This window comes from Mesocricetus auratus, unplaced genomic scaffold (assembly GCF_017639785.1).
Source record: "Mesocricetus auratus isolate SY011 unplaced genomic scaffold, BCM_Maur_2.0 Super-Scaffold_100045, whole genome shotgun sequence".
NCBI lineage: Eukaryota > Metazoa > Chordata > Mammalia > Rodentia > Cricetidae > Mesocricetus > Mesocricetus auratus.
Genome location: NW_024429222.1, coordinates 3,544,110 through 3,569,359, shown reverse-complemented (window position 1 = coordinate 3,569,359; position 25,250 = coordinate 3,544,110). Strand labels below are relative to the sequence as shown.

At 50.8% G+C, this 25,250-nt stretch overlaps 2 protein-coding genes across 9 annotated transcripts in view; one reads left to right on the top strand and one right to left on the bottom strand.

Moving 5' to 3' along the window:
- The window catches only part of Brd7 (bromodomain containing 7), a 30,467-nt gene extending 25,459 nt beyond the window's left edge, over positions 1-5,008 (top strand). Inside the window, exons 13-17 of one of the 2 annotated variants that reach the window (XM_005079172.4) lie at positions 716-772; positions 3,073-3,184; positions 3,452-3,595; positions 4,297-4,440; positions 4,776-5,008. In XM_005079172.4, coding sequence (XP_005079229.1) covers positions 716-772; positions 3,073-3,184; positions 3,452-3,595; positions 4,297-4,440; positions 4,776-4,831 — 513 coding nt within the window. In that variant the 3' untranslated portion in view covers positions 4,832-5,008. The other variant, XM_013119925.3, reaches the window with a different exon arrangement.
- A 2,417-nt stretch (positions 5,009-7,425) lies between these two features.
- Positions 7,426-25,250, bottom strand: part of Adcy7 (adenylate cyclase 7) — a 54,542-nt gene continuing 36,717 nt past the window's right edge. For 4 of the 7 annotated variants that reach the window (XM_040735397.1, XM_040735399.1, XM_040735396.1 and 1 more), the window contains exons 8-26: positions 22,957-23,084; positions 21,592-21,750; positions 21,309-21,441; positions 19,092-19,283; positions 18,803-18,915; positions 18,245-18,325; positions 18,005-18,077; positions 16,948-17,045; positions 15,383-15,467; positions 15,037-15,162; positions 14,267-14,365; positions 13,520-13,695; positions 12,756-12,924; positions 12,380-12,535; positions 11,764-11,910; positions 11,111-11,215; positions 10,829-10,943; positions 9,799-9,923; positions 7,426-9,648 (exon numbers count right to left, since the gene is read on the bottom strand). In XM_040735397.1, coding sequence (XP_040591331.1) covers positions 9,502-9,648; positions 9,799-9,923; positions 10,829-10,943; positions 11,111-11,215; positions 11,764-11,910; positions 12,380-12,535; positions 12,756-12,924; positions 13,520-13,695; positions 14,267-14,365; positions 15,037-15,162; positions 15,383-15,467; positions 16,948-17,045; positions 18,005-18,077; positions 18,245-18,325; positions 18,803-18,915; positions 19,092-19,283; positions 21,309-21,441; positions 21,592-21,750; positions 22,957-23,084 — 2,427 coding nt within the window. In that variant the 3' untranslated portion in view covers positions 7,426-9,501. The remainder of the gene's footprint in view (positions 9,649-9,798; positions 9,924-10,828; positions 10,944-11,110; positions 11,216-11,763; positions 11,911-12,379; positions 12,536-12,755; positions 12,925-13,519; positions 13,696-14,266; positions 14,366-15,036; positions 15,163-15,382; positions 15,468-16,947; positions 17,046-18,004; positions 18,078-18,244; positions 18,326-18,802; positions 18,916-19,091; positions 19,284-21,308; positions 21,442-21,591; positions 21,751-22,956; positions 23,085-25,250) is intronic. The other 3 variants (XM_040735400.1, XM_021232454.2, XM_040735401.1) reach the window with 3 other exon arrangements.

Sequence of the window (25,250 nt, the reverse complement as noted above, 5' to 3'; positions counted from 1 at the left end):
CAATCATGGGGGATAACTACATTCTGTGGCATTTGTGTGTTTTATAGTAAGCCTCTACTGTCAGAGTATTGGTTCTTTAATGCCTATTAGTCTCTAAAGTTTCTTCATCTCCCCTCCTTGTCAAAGACTATATATTTAGATATTTATATACTATTTACCAAATATATTCTTAAATATATAGCAGTGTTCTAGAAAAGAAAAACATTTTTGAGGCAGAGTCTATGCAGCCCAATCTAGCCTCAGACTCCTGACGCTTCTACCTCAGTCTCCAGTTGCTAGTTTATAGGCATTTATAGGCACGTACCACCACACTTGGCTATGTATAATCAGGCGTGGATCTTAGCATCACTAGCAACTCACAAAGACTCAGGATGCTAATAATTATATTAGTTTTGGTGTAAAAAATATATTCTTGGGGCTGGAGAGATGGCTCAATGGTTAAGAGCACTGACTGCTCTTTCAGAGGACCTAGGTTCAATTCGCAGCACCCATGGCAGCTCACAACTGTCTGTAACTCCAGTTCCAAGTGATTCGATACCTCACACTGACATACATGCAGGCATACATTGCACATAAAATTAAATCATTTAAAATACATACATGTATATTCTTATAATCTGCATAGTTTTCTGTTGCCACAAAGTTAAATTTTCTATTTAGCTTAATATTTGCATTTATTACTGCTTGCATCAAAGTTTTTCCTTTATCCATACAGTTATCACCTGAAGATGAAAGCCAGACCAGAGCGCTGGACACAGCAAGAGAAGCAGAGGTGCTTACATTTTATTCCTTAAATGGAGAATAAGTTAAGAGACACAAATGGTTAGGCTTTATTTATTTTAAGATGAATAGTACTACTTGGGGCTCAGCAGGTAAAGATGCTTGTCACACAAGCCTACAGATAGAGTTCAGTCCTTGGAACCTATATAAAAGAAGAGAAATAACTCCACAAAAGCTCTCTTCTGACCTCCAGAACACTATTATGTGCCACGGCGTGGTCCATCATCGAAGTCGCCCCACACACACACACTGTGCCATGGCATGTGTACCCCTCTCATGCACACAAAATAATTATTTTTAATAAAAATGTGATAATTGGAGTAAACGAAGTAGCTCATGTCATAGACAAGTATTGGAAGGAGGGAGCCCAAAACCGTTACCGCAGTGTAACTGCCCAGCATGCACCTTCAAGTTTGGGGGACACATTGCTTGCAGGAGCAAGAACAGGACTGGAAGATGAAGAGGCATTCATTCTCCCAGCATACAGGACACATGCTCAGTGGTCTCAGAAAGCAGATGACGCAGGGTTCCCAAGAAGAGGAAGACAGGTAGTGAGATTGTGTAGGTGGAACCCAATGATGAGTTCTCTGTGCAGTAATAAAAAGCTGAGATGTGCTCCTAGAACATAAAAGGTGGGTTAGTATGATAAATTATGACGAGAGGAACCATTGGAAAGCTGTGGGACTTGCTGGACATAGTGATGTATACTTTTGTACCAGCACTCAGGAGGCAAAGGCAAGTAGATCACTTGGTATTCAAGGCCAGCCTGGTCTACATAGTAAGTTTAAGGGTACAGGGCTATGTAGAGAGACCCTGGTTTTTGTTTTGTTTTTTAAAAAGGCTGTGGGACATGCCTTAAGCAAAAAGTAACTTAGCCTATCAACATACAGGAAGAGAATCTGAACTTGGGATTCTTTGGCTATACAAAAGAGAGACATAATACAAAATTGACAAGATCTGGTGGGTGAGATAGGTGATTATTAGCTCGTGTAGGATGTGTAGGTAAAAAGAACCTTTGAGAGAAAAGGCCCAGAGAGTTTGTCTTGACAGGTTGTTTGCGACATTGTTCAAGGGATGGGCCTGAAAGTCCAAAGTCTGGGCTATGGTGTAAGTCTGACAGGTGTGATTCAAAATTAATTTTATTCCAGCCATACAAGTGAGACTCTTCAGGGAGAGCATGGAAAAGGTTGAAGGATAGAACTTTGGAGAAGTCCAAAATTGAATAATGAATGAATCCCATGAGAGGATGGTTAGTAGAAATGGAGTAGATTCAGCAAGATTGGAAGCTGTAGATAGTCCAGTGAGGAGCCCTTGCAGGCGTCATTCATAACCTTGACCAGAGCACCTCGGTAAAATAATAGAGGCAAAGGATAGACCTCAGTAGGTTACATAACTTGAGGACACTGAGCTAAAAAGGGGTGTTGCCAGATTGGACAGACTCAAGCCAAACTTTACCTGGAGGAAGGAAAAGTTGTGATGAAGCAGATAGGACATAGGTAAACAATGCCATCTTCAGGGAAAGAGGATCCAACAAGATCTTATGTTTAATGATCAAGCAGGAAAGGATGTCAGGTAAAAAGACGGTTGAGTGGAGTTGTGTGGGTCCAGCTGAAATGGTGAATCACAGTTACATACTTTTTCTGCACTGCATACTCCTCACCCCATATGTGGACAGCCAGGTAGTCAGATTGACTGCACTTGGAGCACAGTCAGCACCCAAGTAAAGATGGAACCATGAATTTTTGGTTCTTGTTAATTGAATTGATGTATTCTTTAAAAGTTGTGGTGAAGTTATGGAAATTCTGAGTCTTATGATTCCAAAACTACAAATCTACTCTTAAGACTTTGTTCTCTTGTGCAATACTAATGACCTAGGTTTGGGGCTTGTATATAGATCTATAGAAATGCAAGTGACAAGTGTGGGATGGCTGGGCTGGAACATTGACCTTTGAAACAGTCATTGCCATAGTCACCAAAAGCACTTAGCAGTTTAGACAGTGACAGGCTCTTGTAATAACTTTTTGTCGGAATGTTGACATGAATCAAATGATGTAGATTGCATAAGCTGTCATGTCATTACAGAGAAGTGTGGATTTATGGTCGCTTTTTTGGCCAGGATTTGAGAATAACATTTTTAAAAGAGTTCTTGGAAGACATAATGAAAATTCTGACTGTAAGGTGACTAGGTGGAATAACTTTTCTTGTAAGCACAAGCCATCATACTGATTTTTCCTTGGCACTGTCATGATTTAGCAAACTCAAATATTAACTTTTTTTTTCCTGTTGAAGCAGATTACACAAATAGAGCCAACTGGGCGTTTGGAGTCTAGCAGTCAGGACAGGCTCACAGCACTGCAAGCAGTGACAAACTTCGGTGCTCCAGCTGAAGTCTTTGACTCTGAAGGTGGGTGTCTGGGATCCCAGGTTGCTGGAAACTGTCAGGCACAGGTAGTTAGACTTGTTGCCATGTCAACACTAATTAACCTAATGCTTACTACAGGAAAATCTTGGCCAACTATGTTTAGAGACTAGTACTTACTACAGGAAAATCTTGGCCATCTGGGTTTAGAGCCTAGCTATACTGTTGGTCTCAATTGGAATAAAAGCTCACCATAGCAGATCAAACACAGGCTGCCTTTGTTTTCTTCAGTGTTGTCTTCTTATCACACAGAAGCTGAAGTGTTCCAGAGGAAGCTTGATGAGACTACAAGATTACTCAGGGAACTCCAGGAGGCACAGAATGAGCGGCTGAGCACCAGGCCTCCTCCCAATATGATCTGTCTCTTGGGTCCTTCTTACAGAGAAATGTACCTTGGTATGTTTGTCCCATTGATGGGAAGTAGAGCAGGGCTGGGTGCATGAAAGGAAGACCTCCAGCAAGTGGCAGTACTGGAAAGTAACTACCTGAATGTAGTATTTCTGCATTTATACATTTACAATTCTTTAGGGCTTTTCTTTGAATTACCAGGTTAGGTAGATGGTTCAGTTGGCAAAGTGTTTGCCACGAAAACATGAGGGTCTGGATTCAGATTCCCAGCACGTGAAAGTGCACAGTGGCATGCATCTCCAACCTTAATGAGAGGGTGGAAATAGGCAGACCCCTGGAGCTCACTGGCCAGGCGAGCCAAGTCAGTGTACTCTAGGTTCGTTGCGAGACCCTGCCTCAAACAGTAAGACAGACGTAACTGAAGAAGAGAACTCACATTGACTTTTAGCATGCACACATCTACCCCTTTGAGGGCTGAGGCAGGAGAATTTCTGTGAACCCAGGGCCAGCAAGGGCTACATAGCAAGACTCTTAAAAATGTCTAAAGGGCCAGGTGGTGATGGCACATGCCTTTAAATACCAGCACTCAGGAGGCAGAGGTAGGAGGATCTCTGTGAGTTTGAGGCCAGTTTGGTTTACACAGCAAGTTCCAGGATAGCCAGGGCTACCTGGAGAAACCCTGGAGTGGGAGAGGCTGTCTAAAGGAACCACTTTGGTACCTTGATCTTTTTTCCCCTCATCTTTCCTAGCTGAACAAGTGACCAATAACCTTAAAGAACTCACACAGCAAGTGACTCCGGGTGATGTCGTGAGCATACATGGAGTCCGTAAAGCAATGGGGATTTCTGTTCCTTCCCCCATCATGGGAAACAGCTTTGTAGATTTGACAGAAGGTAGGTGCCCTATGTCTGTGGGTGGGAGATGGTTATGAATAAAAGGAAAGTCAGCCCTTTTCCCTTAAGATGACTTAAGAACCCTCATCTGATTTGATACTATTTCATGTAATTTTTGAGATTAGCATACAAAGTAATGGGTTTTATTGTGGTATCCTTTAGTTTTCTTTCCATTGTGTTTAAAGAATTAATAGATTTGATGCAGCAGTGACTTCAACCAGGCTTCTCCTTAGCTGTGAATGTGGCATAGAGGACTGGCAAGCAGTAACTACTGAATACTAGCTTCTGTTTATAACCCAGTGGGACAAAATGCTGAGTGCTGTCTTCTTCTTCAGAGTGTGAAGAACCTAAGGAGGCCTGTGCTGCCCAGTGTGGGCCTGGCGGAAGCTGAAGCTAGCCTGGTATTGATTACATTATGTACATATTTTTTCATTCTGAACCCGGAGGTGCTTTTCAGAAGATATTAACTATTTGTAAATTGTGTTTTAATTAAGCTTTGGAACAGTTCCTTTCAATGTTCCAGAGATTGGACTTGTATTAGGAAATAAAGCTGAACCTGGGACTGTGAGGCTTGCTGACGTGTCAGCTGAATTGTCCCTTGACTTGGTCTGACTTGGGTCTGAGGATAAACACCCGGGACACACACTAGCCTTTTTCCATGGTCACCTTTCAAAGGGGCGGGGCCTCAAAATAAATTAATTCCCCATTTTTCACATTACAAGCAGGTAGTTGTAAGATCTGCCTTACCAGAACTCATCTGAATGACATTCTGAGAAAAGTAGTCTTGTGAGCAGGCCATCCTGGTGGCCTTGCAGACGACCACTAGTGCTGTTGGATTTAACTGGCAAAACCCAGCTTTGTTGTTGTTGTGGTTTGATGTGCTTGTGTACACATGGGCACATGCGTGTATGCCACAGTGTTTGTGTAACAGTCAGAGGACAACTTTGGGGAGTGGATTTTCTGCTTCAACCGTGGATACTCTGGATTAGGTCACCAGACTTGTTACAAAATGCCTTTTTACTTACTGAACCTTCTCACTGGCCCAGGACCCAACCTTTTAAACGCAGCTCTGTCAAGTGAGATTTTCTAGCATCATACCATGAACGTGAACACACTCAAGATAATGTTAAGGTTTCCTGGTATGGTTCTGCCATCTGTGTACCTGATGGGAATGGTATTTGGTTATTAGGTGCTGCATCTTCCCCCAACATACAAAAGGAAAAGCTGGCTAGGAGATTCATGGTAATAAAACATGTCTAGAGTATTTTTTTTTGTAGTTATTTGGAGCTATAGCGAAAGGACACACAAGAAAGATGAATCAATCATCCTTAGACACATTAGTCTAGAGCTTAAAGGAGAGCCTGCCTCTGCTCAGTTTCTCCAAGGCTACCTGTTTCATGTCCCTGAATCATTTCCCTTTATCAGAAATACAGAGGTCAAGTGGCCAAGCAGATTAAGTTGGAAACCATCAGATATGTCCCCCTTCTATCACACGTCACTGGGCTGAGATGAATGATGATCTTTCTAAGTCTGGATCAAGATATAACCTGTTTGAAAAGCAAGCTGGGTATGGTAGCTCAATACTTATAATCCCAGTACTTGGGAAGCTAAGACAAGAGGATTGCCATAAATTTGAGGCCAGCTGGGCTACATAATGAGAACCTGCCTCAAAAAGTGGGGGTAGAGATGGCTCAGAGTTAAGAGCACTGGCTGCTCTTCCAGAGGACCTGGGTTCAATTCCCAGCACCCTCATGGCATCTGTTTGTAACTCCAGTTCCAGGGGACCTGGCACCTTCACACAGACATACATGCAAGCAAAAGTAAATAATAAATAATTTAAAATAATAGAAAGAGCCGGGCGTTGGTGGCGCACACCTTTAATCCCAGCACTTGGGAGGCAGAGGCAGGCGGATCTCTGTGAGTTCGAGGCCAGCCTGGTCTACAAGAGCTAGTTCCAGGACAGCCTCCAAAGCCACAGAGAAACCCTGTCTCGAAAAACCAAAAAAAAAAATAATAATAATAATAATAATAGAAAGATCATTATTACGCCAGAATAAGGACAGTAAAGGAAAGTTGATTATCTCAAGAAATTATAGGAGCTGGGCATGGTGGGCATATGCCTTTAATCCCAGCACTTGGAAGACAGAGGCAGGCAGACCTCAGTGAGTTCAAGGCCAGCCTGGTCTACAAACCGAGTTCCAGGATAGCCAGGGCAATACAGAGAAACTCTTCTCTCAAAAAAGAAAAGAAAGAAATTATAATTTTACTCTTTTGTAGACCATTATGCTAATAAAATAAAAAAATCAATTGAAGTGTGCTTCTATCAAGTCGTTTTAGATTTCTGGTTTTAGTCTCTATAATAGAGTTTAGGGGCTGAAGGGTATAGGTCTGTTGGTAGAGTGCTTGAGGGCTAGCCTTTGTGAGGCCTGGAGTCTCATCCCCAGAACCACATAAATTGGCCACAAAGAGCTGTAAGTGGAGGGCGGTTGGATGATTAAAGTGCTTGTGCAAGCTTGACAGCCTGAGTTTGGTCCCCAGAAGCCAAGTGAAAAGCTGGGTGCAGTAGTGTGCATGGCTATAGTCTTCAGTCCTGTGGGATGATGGAAGTCAGGGACCAAGGACCCCTGGACACTCAACAGGGCAGCTAGCATGAAGCTGGCAGAAGAGAGCGACCCCGTCTCAAGATAGAAGGTGAAGACTGATACCAAGGTTGTCTTCTGATCTCCACAGATGCATATGCACCCAAAAAGAAAGAGTCTGGCTATAATGGCATATGTCTATTATCCTAGCACTCTAGGAGTAAACACAGGAAGATTAGGAGTTGAAGGTTTGAGGACAGCCTGAGCTATATGAAACCTTGCCTCATATACAGTGTTAGACAATAACCTATAATTCACCAGTAGATCTGCTTGCCACAAGCCAGTTCCTGAAGACCCAGAAATACTTCAATTCAAAACACCTTAGGAAAAAAAAAAAACACCTTAGGAAATTCAGGTTTTTTAATTGTTGGTTGAATATATAAAAAGGAGCCAGACACTGATTTATATGAAAAGGAAACAAAACACTTGAGACAGATGTTATGGAGCTATAAATATTAAGCATACAGAGCAAACCATAGTTGTTTGCTTCACCTGCTCCAAGCATTGGCCTGTTCTCCATGAAGTATGCAATAATAATCATTTGTCAGGAAGTGTCCCTAAGTAAGCGGGAAAACCTAGAGTATTACCTTCTGTAGTCAATGAAGGCCACCTTAGGGGAGACTCTGAAATGAATCCTTGACCCACAGAAGGCTTTGGGGTTTTTTAAGTTCCTATGATAAAACAAGACACTTGTGAAGAAATTACTTGGAAATTCAAAAACAAGTATGTGCATAACTCCCAAGTGGTTTTTTTATTTTTTGTCAGTTACACTCTTAAGACTTGAACAATAACTTAAAAATATTCCTAACACAGTGCTTCAGTTGAAAATAGAGAACCATGTGTGAGCAGTAGCCAATTATTTTTAAACCAGGATTTCTGTTGCTGGAGAGAAAAAAAGTAACTTGGATATTGGAAGAGTAGGAGTGAGTATTCCTGCTCTGAGTGGACTGCATCCTAACCCCAAAGGAGCCTGCTGGAAAAGCCCTGACCACTGCTAGATTCCTTTGTGCAGACTGGAGTCAGCCCCTCTTCCCGGGGCTGATAAACTCCACAGAACACAGTGGTCTGAATCCCTGACCACTCATCTTTGAACTGAAGTTCCAGGTTAAGTCTGGCTGGTCAGGCACCCTCCTGCAACACATACATCATTTGCAGACTCCTGTATGCATGATTTTCTGTACTTTAGGAGGTTCCCTGGTGACTTCTAGCTAAGAATACCATGATGTAGTGAAGTCACTTCCAGAAAGGAGTGATATGTTTGCTCATCTCTCACATTGAGTGGTCTGGAGCTAAAGCACAGTAAAACACCATCACACAAAGCTAGTTTTTGCCTTGACTCATTTGAGGGAGAATAACTTGGCATTTGTCAAGGGGCTCAATTTTACAGGTCAGGGACCTCAACACATGTTCCTGCCAGGTAGATGAATAGTCTCTGCAACTCTGCACTCAACTCAGAAGACTGGAGAAAGAACAGGAGGTACACAGATTGCCCAAGCCCTCTCTACACAGGCTTTCCCATGGAAAAAAAGGCTAGCCATGGTAGTGCACATCTGTATTTGAAGCACTCAGGAAACTGAAGCCGTAGAGTTGATAGTTTGAGGCCAACCTAGGCTGACCCTGTCTCCAAAAGAATAAATAAAATGCAGACAGAAAAACTGAAGCATTATACCTCATTTCTAGACTTTGAGCTTCCTGAACCTTGTCCCAAAAGACCTACGTCAAAATGCTTGATGGAGATCCAAGGCTTTGCTGCTCCTTGCCACCCTTAGAACTGTCTCTGTAGTCAAGTTCATCCTAGCACTGGACAGCAGTCCTGTTTACATGTAGTCAGTGGTTAAGAAGGGAGAATATACTGGAAAGAAGATCTTTGTCTAGCATCAAAGAGTCTGTAGTAAAGGTAAAACTCCCATTTCAGACATAAGCCAGAGATGGTAAAAAGTGGCATGTCAATTAGAAATTTTTCCTGCTGTTTGAGACCACTTGCCAGTATGCACACTGTTTTCAATTCCATTTGCCAGAATGTCACCTGCATGAGAGATTAGCATCCCATGGCAGGTACTGATGGGAAGAAGAGGCTTCAACCCATGCTAGACAACCTGGCTGAGTCTCCTAGAACCAGGAGAGGGTCTGTCGCCCTGTGTATGCTATTCACTGGGTATCAGTCTTGGTCACACACTAAGGTCTCTTCCCCAACAGTCTGGAACACGCACATAGCCTGTAGTAGACCAGTGATCTAACTAGGAACCGCACAGGCTGAAACACGGAGGTCCTGTGGACAACTTAGTAGCTGCTTCAAACAGAATCTGATGTACGTGTCAAAGCCGTCCTGTAGTGCAAGTCCAACGCAGCCACATGGCCATCTGCAGCTGGCATGGGCTGCATTCTTGGCTCCCTCAGGGAAGGAGACTGACTACCAGACACCTCAGTTCAGCCCCAGCCCTTGAAACTTGGCAGTGTCTGTACACACAAAGTAAGTCCGCAGCTCGCCTTTGCCTTTGACGTTGATCAGCCCTCGGCACTCACAAGAATATCCTAGTCCCTGGAGGATGGTGCACGTCTCTTCTGTGACCTGAAATGAAGAGCAGTGTCTCCATTGTCTATTCCCAACAGTGATGGCCAGAGTCACACAGCCAAGTGATAGAAGGGCCAGGTCCTAGAGCAGGATACCTCCTCAGGGCGTGTCTTTTCCCCAAGTCCATGCTTCCCAGTGGACCTTTACCTGGATTTTCCCAAGCTCTCCAGTGCTCTCCATTCGGCTGGCTACGTTGACTGTGTTTCCCCAGATGTCATACTGAGGCTTGCGTGCTCCAATCACTCCAGCAATTACAGGCCCATGGTTTATGCCTTAAGATGATTTACAGTTAGCCATGTGTAGTAACACTGAGGAAGCCCACAGAGATGGGTAACAGGGCAAAAGGGGTGCAGGTTCCCTTGGACCTGTTCTCTTCTGCAGGTTGTGCTCCTGAGGTATGAAAGGCCCCAGCTATCTCTTGTCCAGACTCCTGGATTCATTAGCTCTTCCCTAGTATATGCTAATTTCTCTTTTAAAAATAAAAATAAAAAGGCTTTAAATGCCTACTTGTAAAGCTATGACTGGTTTGGTTTAATCTGTTTTAGTCTCTGTATTATAAGATCATTTATTTGCAGCCATGACTTTTGGCCCTGCATTTATATAGTTACATATTATTAAAATTTTTCAAAGGTAGGGTTGGCGGCTGACAATGATGCCACAAAGTCTGGTGATCTGTGTTAAATTCCCTGAACCCACATGGTGGGAAGAGAACTGACTCCTGTAAGTTGTTCTCCAACCTCCACACGTGAACTGTGGTATGTCACACGAAAGAAATGTAATTCTAAATTTATTAATAAAAGGGATTGGAGAGAGCTCAGTTTGTTACACAAACATTGGGAACCTGAGTTGGATCCCTAGCACCCCATGTAAGAAGTGTGATGACACCTGTAATCCTAGTATTGGGGTATGGACACAGGCAGGTCTCTTGGGCTCACTGGCTGGCCAGCCAGCCCAACCTCATTTGCAAGCCCCAGGTTCCAGGGAGACAGTCAAGAAATAAGATAACTCCCAAACCACACACACATACTTCCCCCACAAAGGCTACATGACCATATGCAAAAGGTCAATGTTAATGATGACATCAGAGAGTTTACTGAAAACTCATAGCAAAGGGCCCAGAACACCCTCCAACCAGGAGGCTGTGCACAAGGCTGAGCCGCCCGTTTGTGAGCCTCACCAACTCGGAGGCGGAAGGAATTGAAGGAGTGCCTGTTGATTCCATCCAGCTTGCTCATCAGGGCCATGCTGAACTCCACCAAGACACCAATGTGCACATGCTGCCGCTCCAGGTCCTGCAGGACATGGATTACATACCTACTCTATGCAGCCTTGACTGAGGGCACGCACATCTCATGGGTATAGAGTTCCTGTTCCCATCAAGGATCTACAGGCTGTGCCAAAGAAAGTGATAGGACTAGGGATAGCCTGTAGTATTGATTTTCACACAGGCCTGGAGTACCTGGTTCTCATGTCCTGAGGGGATACTGAGACCTGCTGCAGCCATATAGGTGCTGCCAATGGTCTTGATCTTCTCCACACCGCTGAACTTGGGCTTCAGCAGCAGCTGCAAATCAAAAGGAAACCACTATAGCCTTGGAAGAGAAAAGGAAGAGGGGACCTGCCTTCCCGATGTACAATGCAGACACATCGCATGCATGGCGTGTGTGTCCATCTGAGCTCATGACTGCAAGTCCTGAAGACACAGCTCCCATCCTCTACTCCCTTCCCTTGTCTGCACGCTGATCCTTTTAAGAGCAACCTACCCAGCATCATTTACTTAGAGATGGGTCAGTGTCTCCCACAAACTAGCCCGAGTTGTTGACAGAATGAGCTTAGACTGAGTCAAAGTTGCTCTGGAAGGACCAGTAGATATTTAATAAAAGTTTGCTTACTCAATTAAAAAAAATACGTCTCTTGGTATTTAATGTAATACAGTTGCCAGCCCGATGGCCTCATGTTTTCTTTAACTGCTGTTTTCTCTTCCAGGACTAAGGATCAAGCCAGAGCTTCACACATAGTTAAGCTTGCATTCTACCATTGAGCCTCCACCCTCCCCTTGCCACCACACAGGTGACAGGCTCTACACCCCTATGCAGACTGGCCAGGCCTCACCTCGTCGAAATCAGCAATGATCTCATTCAACAGGCGCAGGCACTCCAATCCTTCTTTGTTGACATCGCACTCAGTGTAGAACACTTTGAAGTCCGGAACGGATGCAAACATGACACAGACACAGTCATAAGACTGATGGTACCAGTCCTACATCAGGGCAGAGGAGAGACAGGACCCTAAGACCACTGGGTTCAGGTGCTGGGGAGTGCCAGTGCAGGCTGGCCAGCTGTGTGAGCTGTGACGGCTTGAATACAGCTAAAGCAGGAGGAGTCCAGTGAGGAGGTGGTTTTGTACTGAGCTGTCCTGGGGCCCGTTCCCTGTGTCAGAGAGGCCCTGCCACATGTGCCTCATGGAAGTGCAGGAGTCTTAGCAGTGCAGAACATCCGGATGATGGACACCTCAGCATGTCTAAACCTCATGATGAGCTGTTTTCCAGGGTGGATGTCAACGCGAGGGAGGCATCTTGCCCACACCCCGTGGTAGACATAGACCTCTGACTTGCTGCAAGCCTGCCTTTGCACGTAGCGTACTCTGGGGGGACTGCTGAGTAACCCAGGCTTTGCCAGCACTGGGCAGCTGTGCCCACAGACTCCTAGAGTACCCCACCTTCACACACCTCAGCTGCCTTGTCACCAATGAAGTGGGCAGCCACGTGCGCTGGCAGCACATTCTCCAGGAGGAGGCGGTTCACATTCTCCATTGTTTCAAACTCCTCGTGCTCTTTCTTGAACTTCTTCTTCCACAGACAGTCCAAGCGGCAATAGTAGTCAATCTGTAAACCAGGGAGCCGGTGTCATAGCTGTCACACCTGTGACACATCACCCAGGGCTGGGACATCGGGTGCTGAACCAGCCTACCTACAGTGCTGCCCACCCTGCCCCGCCCACGAGACCAGCACCTCCATGACAAGCCTCTACCACATTGGTATCTTGGGCCCCAGCCCTCCACACTAACTGTTGGCTCAGCAGAGGCTGGGCAAGGAGCCTACACACCTGTCTAGACAGCAAGATGAGGGTAGCATAGAACAGGACCAGGTAGAAGTTGATCATGGTCTTCAGATCTTTCTCTAAACATTTGCCGGGGGAGGGAGTAGTCACCTGAGCCTCCAGAGCAAGGGTGTAGCTGGGTGTGCTTTGTCCAGCAGGCAGGAGTGGTGGTGTCCTAAGGGGTAGGGAGTAAACATTTGTAGCTGTGCAGGGAAGCAGGGGCACTGGGGTGGCAGCCTCAGTGAAGGGACTTCATGGTCACTCCAAAAGGCCTGTCTGTGACTGAGGAGCTGCAACAGTGACTGGCAGAAGGACCTGGCCAGAGCAAGGCAGGCAGGTTCCGCCCCCTTCCCCCCAGTTCCTCAAGATTCTAACCATGTGGGCTGCAAGAGATCCAAGTCCTTCCCTCAGACCGAAGCCTTAGGGGCTGCAGAGCCCTTCTCAACCCACGGGAGTGTGTGACTGCCCAGGAGGCATCTGTACTCTGACACTGGTGCCCCAGCCACAGGTCAGACTTAGCTGGCTCTCTTCTCACCCCTGGACAGGCTCAGAAAGAGGAGGAGCCTGATTGTTAGGACCTCCCCAAGAACCCATCCGTAAGCCATACACCCAGCTCTCACTGCAGGAGACCTGGAGCCTGGACCAGTCACCACCTTCTTAGAGCAGAAACCCGTTTGTCCTCAGGGTCTGGTTCACTGGAACCATGGACGAAGCACCACGCTCTGGCCAGGAGCTAGATCAAAACCAACGAGCTTGCAGCAGTGGCCCACCTGTGTGTCCTGTTGGTTTCCGTGCTGTTGCCTGGGACATGCCAGCAGGGGGAGAGGTTGAAGAGCAGCAGGTAAGCCACCAAGGCCACTGTCAGCAGCAGGGCCTTCAGCTCCAGGCTCATCCGCAGGAAAACAGAGCACGAGATGAAACCCAGGATGCAGCTGCAGGTGTAGTACTGTGGGTGGGGACAACGTCCTGTGTCAGTCACCAGGAGGCATGTCTGGAGTCACCAGGAGGCATAAGCTGGCAGTGCCCGTCTACGGCCAGCTCCTTCCTGCCGAGGCTGCGAGGCCAGCTGTCTGTGCCATCCTGGGCCCACCGCTTCCTTTCCATCAGGGATGAGCAGGGAAAGTGCAGGGCACGGGGTTAGGGTCCGCCCTGGTCTCCTCACTTCTCTTGGCCCCTATTCTTGAGTTGGGTCTCTCCAATTAACCTCTGAGTGCAGAGAATCTGACTGCCTAGGACAAGTGACCCAAAGGCACCCTCAAGTGCAACTGCTGCTGATCTGCAGGCCCCGCCAACCCAGGGCTTAGAACCAGCAGCCTCCCAGGCATTGAGGCAGGCAGGGAACAAGTTTGGCTGCCTGGACCTGGCCTTCTCCAGTTAGGCTGGGAGACACTGGACTCATCCTTTCTCTCCAAGGCCCCAGATTCAGACCATGAACTGCATTCTGGCCAGAGTGGCCCAGCAGCACGAGGGGGCTGGCCCGGGGCGGGCTGTGTGGGAGTCAGGATGAGCATACTCACCGGGAGGAGCTCACTTGGGGTCCCGACTCTACTCCTTGCAGTCAGTGGGCTTGTCTCTGTATCTTCTGGTGGCTCCGGGCCTGGGTTAAGCATCAGTGGCTGAGGGAAGACAGGTTGCCGTTAGAGTAGGTCCAGGGTTGAAGAACTGCCAGGCTCAAGGCGGATGGCCCAAGACAATTGTGGGCACCAACAGTGCCCTGAGGCTGGGTGCTAGGCCCAGAGTGGCTGTGTCCACAGCAACCGCCATGAGTGGAGGACCCAGGGTACCGAGAGACAGAGAACAGAAGTATTGAGACTACGGCAGCCCAGGGAGGCAGAGAGAAAGCTCCTGGACCCTGAGAGAAGGGCATAAGAGTGCACTCTCAAAACTGTAGTCAACAGTGTGGAGGAGACCTCTGTTCTAAAGGAAGGAGCTAGCATAAGGCAGGGTTGCCAGTTCCTACAGGTTGCTCAGCAACCCACATGTGATTTGGACCAGAGGGCGAGTCTTGTCTCTCACTGAAGAGAAAAAAAAAGAGTCCCAAAGAGCATGAGAAGGAGGAGTGGGCAGCACATATCTAGAATTGCTGGGCACCTCAAGCCCTCCATTCAAGGGGTGAAGAGCTCTAAGCCTGCACTGGGGGCCCCACAGACCACTGCAGAGCTACGGAGGGGTCACTCCAGACGGAACTGTTCGGGCAACGGGACTAGGATTCTAGGATCTGGGTTCCCCAGGAGATAGACCCTTGGCACAGCCCTGCGGGGCTTGCTGTCCTGACCCTGTAACTCACCATAGTGACGATGGCAACAGTCAGTAGGCTGCCAACAGTCAGCACAACCAGGGACAGCCTGAGCAGGGGCTGTGTCTCCACACTCTCTGAGATGGCCTGGAGTGTACCTCGGGCTGGAAAGCACCGCTATGGAGAGGGACAAGTCACACAAAACAGCAGCTGGGACAAAGGACAGCCTTACCCAGGAGGGTGGATGGCACTAAGCAGCCTGGGAGACTGAGCACTTGGGAGCAGACTACAGGGACTCAATAGTCCTGGGGGTAAGATGGAGCACCCAGAGCAAGACCACTGGTGAGGGAGAGGCCAGAGGGATGGAGGAATGCACTGGGTTCAGGGAGCCACTCACCGAGAACTCAGTAGCAAAGCAGAAACTTAGCACCAGCCCCAGCAGGCAGGCCACCAGGCCAAAAGACACACCCAAAGAGGCCACGCTGGAAAGGAAGGAAAACTTGTGTCCAGGTCCCTCCCACCAGTCCCTGTTCCCCAGCTCAGGGTCACCTATCCCTCCCCAGTGAATAGTCTGCACCCAGCAAAAGAGACCTTGAAAAATGACTCCAGATGCCCCACAAATAACAAATCTTAAAGACCGAGGTTGTCATCAAGTCCCCCTAGAGGCCAAGTTTATAAGAAGTGAGTCACATCACGAGCCTCTGGAACCATATCTGGCATGTAAAACACAAAAGCATCTGTATAGGGGGACGAAAAGATGGCTTGGGGGTTAGGAGCACTTGTTGCTCTTGCAAAAGGATCCAGGTTCGGTTCCCAGCACATACATGGTTGGTTCTAAACCCCCTATAACTCCAGTTCCAGTTGCAGAGGATTGGACACACTCCTTTAATAGCCTCAACCAAGCCCACATACACACAGGAAAAACACACATAAATACAATTTAAAAATTTAAGCATCCATATACAATCTTTATTTAGTTTAGTTTGTTTTTGGTCTTCTTGTTGTTTTAGTTTTTCAAGACAGGGTTTATCTATGTAGCCCTGGCTGTCCTGGAACTCACTCTGTAGACCAGGCTGGCCTGGGACTCAGAGATCTGCCTGTACTGGGATTAAGGTGTGTGGCACCAGTGTCTGGCTTTAGTTTGGTTTTGATACAGGGTCTTAACAGATCTGGAACTTTCTCTGTAGGCCAGTCTGGCCTCAAACTTGCAGCGATCCTCATATCTCTCTGCCACTCAGTGTTGTGGAATCACAGGCCTAGGTCACCATACCTGGTTGCTATTTAGCGAGTGCACGTGTGTGTGTGTGTGTGTGTGTGTGTGTGTGTGTGTGTGTGTGCGCACTCGCGCGCTCGCACGTGCATGTGAATGTGGGCACCTACATGCCACAACATGTATGTGGCGGTTAGAGAATAGCTCTGGAATCAGTTCTCTCCTTTATGTGGGTGGCAGGGATCGAACTCGAGCTGTCAGGCTTGTTGGCAGGTGCCTGTACCCGCTGAGCCATCTCACTAGTCCCATTTAGTCTACTAAGCACATCCAAAACCACAATGCCAGCCGTGCTTTGTTTTAACTGCTTTCTGGAAGCTATCTGTGGCTAAGCTTGGTTCTCTCTGGCCCCTTGTCTCTGTCCACACCAGCAGGACCCCAGAACCTGAAGTAGGAATTTCAGGGCTCTTGGGTCCAGACTGTAAGTCTCACTTCCTCTGCTTGAAAGGGGGAAACGACAGTGCCCACTGTTTCCAGAGGCTAAGGCAGACGGGAGCCTGGGACAGTTTCCCACCCTGTCACAAGGAGGGGCCAGTAACTCCAGCTCTAGGGCTATAACCCCTGCTCCCTGGTGGGGGATCCAGAGCTGAAGCCACTGACCCTTCCAGCCAGCCACGGAGCACCCTGCCAGTTTCTGCTGGGCTCTGCCAGCTGGACCCCAGTGGGCTTGCTCACCCCTCCCACCGCAGGCTGACCTGGGCATCACAAGGAGGTGGACAAGCAGGATGCAGACGAAGACCAGGCTGGCACAGGCGAAGTCGTAGCGAGCCCGGGGGATGGGCACCAGGCGGTACTGCGGGGAGAGAGAGATTATACCGTGAGAGACAGCCACCAGCAAGGACCCTTTAATGCCTACCCCCAGTTCATATACTAAAACAAAATGCCTGGCACCACTCCGGGAGCTCCAGGTAGTGCCACATGCAGCCATCCGCCTGCCAAAGTTACACAGTTCCTCTCCGCACTGGCAAAACCCAGCGCCCAGCATGGCTTTTGTTTTCATTTCTCGGGGAAACAAGCTCGAGCTCCTGAACTCACCCCTTACAAAGGAGTGTTTTCTGGGCCTGGATCCCCGTGGCCACTTTGTGACCGAATTATCATGCTCCCACGGTAAAGGAGCAACCAAGACTCAGGTCATGTGACCCATAGCCAAGGGAAGCCCCCTCCGCTCCCCTCCCAGTAACTTTACTCAGAATCCCCAGGGAGAAGGTTCCTCCTCTCAATACTGGACACCGGGCCATGAAAGCAGGAGCCTCCTCAGATGGCCACAGCCTAAAGCTAAGGACAAGCAGCTTCAGCACCACGGGCTGCAGGCTCCTAGCTAAACCCGACCTGGCACCTGCCTGGCTGCTTGGGGGAAAGGTAGATTCAATCCCGACATGGACCCAAGACCTGCAGGGAGCCATAAGTTGCTCTAGACCTATAGAGCCCCCAAAAGTGTGTCACAGCAGCCAGGCCTGAGGCCCTACAGGTGTGCAGCCAGGAGACTGGATTTGGGGTATCTTTCTCCTGGGAGTCTGAAGCACTTACTTGCCTCAAACCTCGGGGACAAATCTCTAGAGTGGTGTCAGTTAATGGGGCGAGGCCAACAGAAAGAGGCACAAACGAGACTGCACAGAACCCTGTGCACCCCAACAGCCAGTTAGGAGCCCCCTGGGCCTCCCCGCCCTCTGTGATCTACTGGGCCGGCCGTTCATGCTCCACCCACCAGGCCTGGACCTGTTGCTCTGTGGTAACTGCCCCGCCCGCCCTCACCTCACGCTCAAAGCCCTTCTCCAGGAAGATGGGGCCAAAGGTGTGGAAGTCATCAGACTTGGAGCAGCAGGGCCTGGGGGAAGAGCAGCTCGATGTGCCCACAGAGCACCAGAGGGCCGCGCTCTTGGAGGCAGCCCCGGGGCAGGGGAAGGAGCCACAGGCCACAGCCAGGGCTCAGGGTCTAGGGGGGGGGCAGTCCTGCCAGGGAGGGGGGAGGTGGGTGGAGATCACAGGCCTCACCTGGTAGAGCTGAGCCCCTCGATGGCTGAGAGCATTTCATCATCACAGTCATCGTCCAAGCGCCCCTTGGGGGATGTACTCCTAGAATTAAAGCCCCAACTCCATCACCCCTACGCGGCTGGGGGGGCTAGAGTATGCGTGTTGGATTTACCAGAGGGATTACTGGTTTCTAGTGGGGTCTCCAAGTTCATGAAACGGGGTGGGGAGTGAGGTTAAGCGAAGGGCCAGCAGTCCAGCCAGAAGTCCAAGGCCACCTCGGCTAGGGGCAGGACCAGCACAGAAGCCAGAGAAACACCTTCCCTCACCGCAAACACAGCAACCTGCTGTCCCAGCCCTAAGGTAGCACGCAGTGGGCACCCCACCCCAGCCATTCAGCCAGAGCCTGCGACCTGGGAGTCCCGCACCCGGAGAAGACAAACCCGAGCCCTGGCAAACCCATAGAGGCTTCGGCTGGAGCTGGAGGGGCTGCCCCAGACAGAGACTGGTCAGGGGTGCCTGCAGGAGGAGATTGGCACAGTGCCACCAGTTAGCAGTGTGCAGGGAGGGCAGCGCACCTACCTATCAATGGCACGGTGTCGGCGCAGAGGGGTGGCCTGAAAGGGGGGAGAGAAGATGACCAGTCCCTGAGCCCTGAGCCTCATCCACCACGGGCCTGCCTTTCTTTCCTTACACTGCGAAAGGACCAGGAGAGGCCAGGCCCCATTGGAGTATTCTCCAAACACCTCCTCCCGTCCACGAGGGAGGCTTGGCAGAGACTACTCACAATACAGCTAGAGGAAAAGGGCAGGACAGAGCCTTTGCTTCTCAGAGGGCTCCTGGCCCAGCAACCACACGGGAGGGGGCCTACCTTTGGCCTCTGTCCAGTGGGACTGGGGGTCTCACTGCTGCTCACACTCTCCCGGTGGTTGAGGTGTGCAAAGGGCCGCGCTGCCCCCCAGGTCTCGAGATAGCGGGTCACACGCACTGAAGCTCGCATCTTCAGGGCTGCATCCCCCTTGGGCTTGGGGAGGTGATGACTGGGTGGGGGTGGCTGCTGGCTCTGCAAACACATAGACACGACCCGTCCCAAATGTTCCCCTCTCGGCCGTCCCTGGCATGCATGTGAACACGCCTGGAGCATTGGCCGGTCTGGTAAAGGGGAAAGGGTTAAGTTTCTGAGCTTCTTCTTGAAGCGTGGGTTGCCCTGGGGACTGGCTGAAGCCCTCAGTTACCATCCCTACCCCAGGTCAGGAAGAGGCCACACAGCTCAAGCTCTGCCCCCCTCGAGAAAGGAGTAAGCAGGAGCCCTGCCCTACCCTCCCACAGGTGGCTCACACATGCTCCTTCCGGTGAGAGCAGCGAGAAAAAAAGATGTGCTGGCCTGAATCCAGAAACAGCCACTAAGGCAGGGGCCACTCCAGGGGTCTGAAGGAGTGCCACACCCAGCGTCAAGTTCAGCTCCAGACCCATTTGCCACACACTGGCTGGGGCCGGCATCATGCTGGGGCCTCAGCAGCTTAGCCAGGCCCTGAGGGCCCAGCTCTGGCTCCCCACTTAGTGCCACTGAGCCCCAAGTCTCCCTTAACGCATGCCTGAGCCTTCTCCAGTCAGGGTAGCCAGGCATGGCTACAAGCGAGGGAGGAGAAGAGCCCTAAGGTCATCAGACGCAAGCATAGGCTTCCTGTGTCTGCTGAGGCCCTTGTCCTCCTCACTCCTCCAGGGCCCATCTCTCAGATTTGCCAACACCAACAGGCAGCAGCCCACCCACAGCCCCAGACGCTGGCCAACGCCCACTTCCAGCATCTCTGGGGGTAGAAACCTCTTTAAATCCTCACTGCCTGCCATCTAGTCAGTCTAGGACCAGGATGTGGAGCTCCACCCGAGAAGGTCCTAGGATCCGGGCAGAGGACAGCCAAGCCATGCTGTGAGCAAGAGCTTCTGGAGGTGAGGCCCCTCCCCTGAGGCTCCGCTATGGCAGGTGACCCTGGTCACGTGCTGGCTGGAGAACGAAGAACTCCTACTGGCCCCTCTAAACTGCCAGCTGCGTGACTGAGCGAGCGGGTAAATGGAGCTAGAGAGGAGCCAGGCGGAGCTCGAGAGAGGGGCCAGGCGGAACAACCGTCCCACACCGCCAGTGGCGCGCGCACACATGCTGCTGCTTCTCTGGAGCTTGGCTGGAGTCTGGCCAGCATCCTGCAATTCTGCCGGCTCAGTCTGGCAGCCCTGGGGGTGGGCTTCGGGACTACTGCGCCTGCAGATGTCTTTGAGGTTGGGGCTTCATCCATTTCAAATCCACTAAACGCATGCTCAGAGCAGAGCTGGGCGAAATGCAGACTAGAGGGCCAGCGGTCTCTGGCAGCATGAATGAAAATAAGCAAGGAAAAAGATAAATAAACAGGACCCCATGGGGACAGTAAGGCCGGGAGCAGGCATTTTTCCGTGTGTGGAGGCTGCCCTGTGGACATTAGTAATATGAGGGGACAGGGAGGAGCCAAGGCAGGCCGTGGAGGCTGGGTGGGTTTGTAGGCTGCCTCCAGGAGGAGCCAAGAGCCAGGACCAAGAGAGCTGGAAGGAGCTCCTGTAAGCATTCTTGAGCAAACTCCAAGGACGATTCAGGAGGTTAAGGCCACAGACAACAGAAAACAGCAGACTGCCAACTTGCAACTGTCAGCAGACAAACCCAGCAGCCTCTCCAGTTGGGCCACCAGGGCAAGCTGGGCTCCAGGAAAGGAGATAACTTGAGCCACCTGAGAGCCCCAGACCAGCAAACTCCAGAAGCAGGTTGCCTGGCCATTCCCTGTTTCCTGGAGTAGCCACGGGGGTGAAGAGGCCTTCCTGCAATTAGCTTCATGGGACTGCACTAACACCGCGCTCTGTGCCCGGAGTTGCTGACGTAGCCCTTGCTCCCGCCTTACAGAAACACAAACAGGTTGTTCCTTGGTGCCTAGAATGTGCCCAGTTCAAGGAAGTGGCCTCCTACTTCGGGCTAGTCTCTGCCACCTCACCAGTCTTGAGGGTCAGTTGCTAGTAGTTGGGACCCCGCTCCCAGGCCACCCAACCCCCACCCACCCCCAAGCCCTTGTACCCGGGGGTCGATCACCAGGTAGGTTCGGATGTTCATCTCTTTCAGATAGGGGTCACGCTGCTGCCCGTTCCCATCCTCCACCTCGTACGCCTTGTCCAGGTGGTTCAGTGTCGCCTCTGTGATGTGCACCCGGCTGGGGAGACCCAAGTCAGATAACGCAGCATGGCCAGCCCAGGCACCCGTTTAGGGGTGCACAGCAGGAAGGACCGACTGCATCCCCTGCCTCCAAACCCGGCCCCGCCCTGGTCACCCTGGTCTCTGCCCCTGCCCTGATGAAACTCACCCAGGGACTCCAGCTGCCTCCATCCTGTTGGCCAGGGACACATCATGGGACCACACATCATACTGCCACTTGCGGAGCCCGATGACCCCACACAGCACATTCCCGGAGTGGATGCCCACACGCATGCTGATGTCCACTCCTGTGGCCTCACGCACCTGCCTGGAGCAGAGCAGTCTGTCACCTACAGCAGCTCAAGGCCAAGGGCACCTAGGGAGGCAGGGTACCTAGGGAGACAGGGCACCAAGGGTGGCAGGGCCTCCTCTTCAGAGAGGTCAATAACCCCTCCCCTGGGAGGGTGCAGGCTCACATCCAGCTCAAGGGTGTGTAGGAAGAGAGAGGGACTTAGGATGCTGATGGGTCACATTCTGTCCCTCGTATCCCTTGCCTGGCAGACAGCCCTGGTTGGCTCTGATGAGGCTGCCAAGGTGTGGCGGATGCTAAGCCCTACCCGACACCCAGCATAGACAAGGACCCTGGGGGCTTCTCTACTCCAACTACAGGAAACGTGGGCCCTACTCAGTACAAGGAACCTCCAAGGTGAAGCCTCCCAGGATGTGGCACCCAGCCCATGCCCCCAGGACGAGCAGAGCTCTACACTCCTCAGGCACCTGTGTCCACCACTAGAACTAGGGGTGAGCTGAAGCCACCAGGGCTAGAGCCAGCCGGGGCAAAAGCTGCCTCTACACAATGCAGAATGGGGACCTGCCGGGTCCCGTGGCAGGCGTCTTGGGTGTTCTGCGCTATGGGAAGAGTTCCCGGAGGCACAGCAAAGCGGTACTGGATGGGGTACCTCCTCTGTTGCCTAGACACCATCATCTCGAGTTTCTTCCTGCACACCCCTGAGCACCTCACCAACAGACAGATGCCGAAAGGGCCCAGGCGGTCCAGGCCTCCCTGTTGCTGGAGAGTAAGTCCTCTGGCACCAGAGACTTCCCAGAGGAAGGGAACGCAGATGGAGTCTTGGAGCTGGGCCCTGCCCCTGAAAGGCCTTCCCGCTATCTGCCCTGAGCTTCTCCTGCGGTCTCAGTCCTTGGAAGGGTAGAGCTTTTTATTTATCTTATTTTGTTTTTTGAGGACTACTCTCTAAGTAGTCCTGGAACTTGCTATGAAGACTAGGCTGGCCTCAAACCCACAGAGATCTACCGCCTCTGTCTGGGATTAAAGGCATGCGCCACCATGCCTAGCCTAACTCAGGACTTTAGATGCTTCTAGTCACAGGTGGGCCCTGAGGAAGGGAGGTCAACAGAAGGAGTGTGCATCCTCCTCTCGGCATGCTGAGAATCCAGGCAAGCCTCAGCACCCCCCATCTCAGTGTGTAGTTTAGCAAGGGGACATGCTCCTGTGCCTTGGCCCACCTGCACCTACTTAATGGCCTCACATATGTCCAGACCCATCTTCACGCAGTTGTGGGCGTGGGTGGGCAGCGACACAGGCAGGCCTGACACACAGTAGTAGCAGTCACCCAGGATCTTGATCCGCATGCACTCGTTGGCCTGCAGGGTAAGCAAGCAAAGGGCGTGCTCAGGGCGGGCCTGGGGCCAGCTGGACCCCTCCACAGCCCGGCGACAGGACCCGGAGAGACCCAGCCAGGAATCCGAAGAAAGCCAGGCTTAGTAAGGGCTATGCAGGAGGGACTGTCTCTTTTATTTGTCCATGTAGTGTTGGAGCACCTACTGTATACCTGGCCAGGTAATTAGGCATAGCAGCAGACTACAGACACAAATCCTGCAGCTGTGGAATGAACATGCAAGTAGGAGATTGGAACTAAATCAATACAACTGGAAGATGTAGCCAGGAGAAGATGGGGCACTGGAGAAAGAGGAAGGGCCCAGGAAACCAGAGCCATTACAGTCCTAGAAGAAAAGCATTCTGGGGGCTAAAGAGCTGGCTCAGTGGTTAAGAGCACTGGCTGCTCTTCCAGAGGGCCCAGGTTCAATTCCCAGCACCTACATGGCAGCTCACAACCGCCTGTAACTCCAGTCTCAGGGGATTCAACACCCTCACACAGGCAAATGCACACACACACACACACACACACACACACACACACACACACACACACAAATAAAAATAAGAAAATAAAATATAAACAAAAAGAAGAGCATCGCAACTTGTGCAAAGGTCCTGAGGCCAGGAAGCTACTTGAAATAAAACTAGGACAGCCAGTGTAGCCAAAGCAGACTAAGTCAGGCAGGAGTTGCAGCAGGCTTCCTAAGCAGAGACGGGCAGGAGCTAAGCCCAGAGATGCTATGCTGCTAGGCCTGGCTTGGGGAAGGAGGGTCCGGGATGGGAGTCTGCAGTCCCACCAGACACTGCCGAGGCCCCCAGTCGTCCAGGCTCTAGCAGGGGCCGCATGCGGGTCTCGTGGGAACACCGGCCTTTGCTGTGCAGCTTCTTGTACCTGCTCATCACCCCTACCCCAGGTGCCCCAGCAGGCAGCCCTGTTCTCTGGCTCTCCAGGGGACAGAGCGGGGCTAGAACATCCCTGGGAGGGGGCGACCGTCCCCAGGTCAGCCAGTGCTCAACTGGCTCCCAATCTCCCTCCCCACCCCGCACCTCTCTTGAAAGCACAGAACTCTTGGGCCAGGAGTGCCCGAAGGGCGGCCCCAGTCACACAGCTCAACACCAACACTCAGGAGCCACCGGGACATTTGGTAAAGGATGAAAATCCATTCCTGGGGGCTGGAGGGATGGCTCAGCAGTTAAGAGTACTGGCTGATCTTCCAGAGGACCCAGGTTCAAGTCCCAGGACCCACATGGCATCTCGCAACTGTCTGTAACCAGTTCCGGGGATCCAGCCCCCCAACACAGACATGCATACAGGCAAAACACTAATTGCACATAAAATAAAAATGAATAAATAATTTTTTAAAAAGAAAGAAAAGAAAATCCATTCCTGTTTGGACAAATCCCACTCTTTGCCTAGGCCACCATGCTCTTGTCTGTCTCCCTGTCTGCTCCCTGTCTGTCTCCCTGTCTGTCTCCCTGTCTGTCTCCCTGTCTGTCTCCCTGTCTGTCTCCTTGTCTGCTCCCTGTCTGTCTCCCTGTCTGTCTCACTGTCTGTCTCCCTGTCTGTCTCCCTGTCTGTCTCCCTGTCTGTCTCCATGTGTGTCTACTCCACACACTGAGCCGCCCTCACATCACAGAGACAGAGATTTGCACCTGCTCCAGGCCATATTCCCCTGCCCCACAGGCTTCCCCTCCCTCCCTGGGTCTGAGTTGAGCCTGTCCCCAACGCCTTGCTGGCCTCAAACTCACAGAGGTCAGCCTGCTTTGCCTCCCAAGTGTTGGGATTAAAGGTGTGCACCACCACACTGGGCCACAGGTTTCTTTGGACGGCTTCTCGAGCTTTCTTATACATACGCACAGTTCTGGGAAATTGTTAAGCTGAGACTCTGAGTGAGGCTGGGCATTCTGGGTGCTCCCAGAGCCCCATGTAAGGCAAGGCTGGCAGACTGGAAGCCATCTGCAGGTTACAAGTCTAAGCCCCCACCTGAGCTGGACCCATAACAACCTGGGCATGCGCCCATACCTCGATCTCCTCCTGCTGAGGTGGCAGCCAGCTCCTGCATTTTGGCACCCCACTCCGGAGTATGCAGAAACCACCTACTACATAGACACCATGTGGTCTCCCATCCACCCATCCACTCCCAGTCTCC